General features: G+C 42.1%; 1 protein-coding gene across 1 annotated transcript in view; it reads left to right on the top strand.

The window, feature by feature from the left end:
- Positions 1–1543, top strand: part of LOC119840603 (cytochrome P450 6j1-like) — a 6826-nt gene that overhangs the window by 2797 nt on the left and 2486 nt on the right. The window contains exons 5-6 of the mRNA XM_038367289.1: positions 403–588; positions 1057–1254. Of these exons, the coding sequence (XP_038223217.1) occupies positions 403–588; positions 1057–1254 (384 nt within the window). The remainder of the gene's footprint in view (positions 1–402; positions 589–1056; positions 1255–1543) is intronic.

Below are 1543 nucleotides of genomic sequence, written 5' to 3'. Positions count from 1 at the left end.
AGATTGCCTAATGATATACAACTTATATAGCTCTCTTTTTCTCACACTGGAATTACCCCTACTATAAGATATCATAGTAAATGTATGATTTTCTACTCCAATTTCACTTGTCATTGAGGATATTTTATTCTATGGGACTATGTTTTTTCAAAGCTCAGAGTGAAAAGACGTCCTAAGTCTGAGATGATTCAGATACAATGTTTTTTCTCAATTATTTTTGTATCTTTACTATTAATTTAAATAATAATATATAAGCAATAAAATAGTCTCCCCAAACCTATGAACCAATATCTCTCCTTCCTTTCATTGAATAGATTTATTATACATTTGGATAATATTTAAAAAAATATTCCACAGGAACTAAAAAAATCATAAGTTTGATGTAATAATGTATATTTCCAGATATCTGAAAACAAGACATCAGCCGGCAGCGCTTTATACGCCGTGTTGGACCTGATCGAGATGTTGTGTGCACGCAGCGCCGCGGGGCGGGTGCTAGTGCAGCGCGACACGTGTGACGCCGCCCTACGTTACTTGCTGCTGGATACAGCCGATCGCTTTGTAGATATTGTGCAACAGTGCCGATCGGTGAGCTTAATATTGTAGTTAGCTAATTTATGGTGTTGGTCGCCTGATGGGAAGTACTACAAATGAATTGCCGACTTTTAATTGGAAAGGATGTGAATGAAGAATGTGAATTAATAGAATATAGGAAAGGATTGGGAAGGGTAAGGAAAAGGATATGCGCCTCCGGCTCCCCCACTCACCGAACGAAGCAGTAGCATGTTACTTGTATGGTGTTTTATTAAGGCTATTAAGGCTTAACCTTACGTAGGACGCTGTTTGCAAATGTTTGAGGTATTCTTAAAATTCTTGGACTTAGAATTTCCGAATGTTTCTTAGCTAAGCACTGGCCACATGCGTCCGCGCATTGCGAGCACGCGCTATCACCAGACCATGTACTGGCCACTGTGCATCAACTCGACACAAATTACATAAAATTTGAACAATTTGTGTACCTGTACTCGACACCCTAATTATATGAATTTGGTACAGGTCATAGTAGCGGGCGGGACTATGGAGCCGATCGGCGAGTTCCGAGCTCTCCTCGACAAAGGTCCGGGCACACGCGTGCGCGTGCTGCAGTGCGCGCACGCGGCGCCGCCCGACCGCGTGCTCGCCCTGTGCGTGGCGCGGGGACCCGCCAACTGCGCGCTTAACTTCTCGTATGAACAACGTATGGGAAAGGAGTTGGTGAGTGATGGATTTTTTTTTTATGGTAATGTTTTTAAGAATTGATAAGGTTATTATGGATTTTAAACTCGCTATTTTTGGTAGTATCGCGACAAAGATCACGTACGCGCTTTAATTGAATTAAAGTAGCCTTCTGTGTCACGACAGTTAATGATTCTTTATTTTTATCTAGCTGCGCCCCGCGGTTTCACCCGCGTAAGTCCGTATCCCATAGGAATATCGGGATAAAAAGTTGCCAATATGTTAGTCCAGTTGTCCGGCTGTCTACGTACCAAATTTCATTGCAATC

This window comes from Zerene cesonia, chromosome 6 (assembly GCF_012273895.1).
Source record: "Zerene cesonia ecotype Mississippi chromosome 6, Zerene_cesonia_1.1, whole genome shotgun sequence".
Classification (NCBI taxonomy): domain Eukaryota; kingdom Metazoa; phylum Arthropoda; class Insecta; order Lepidoptera; family Pieridae; genus Zerene; species Zerene cesonia.
This window is presented reverse-complemented; position numbering and strand designations above follow the sequence as displayed.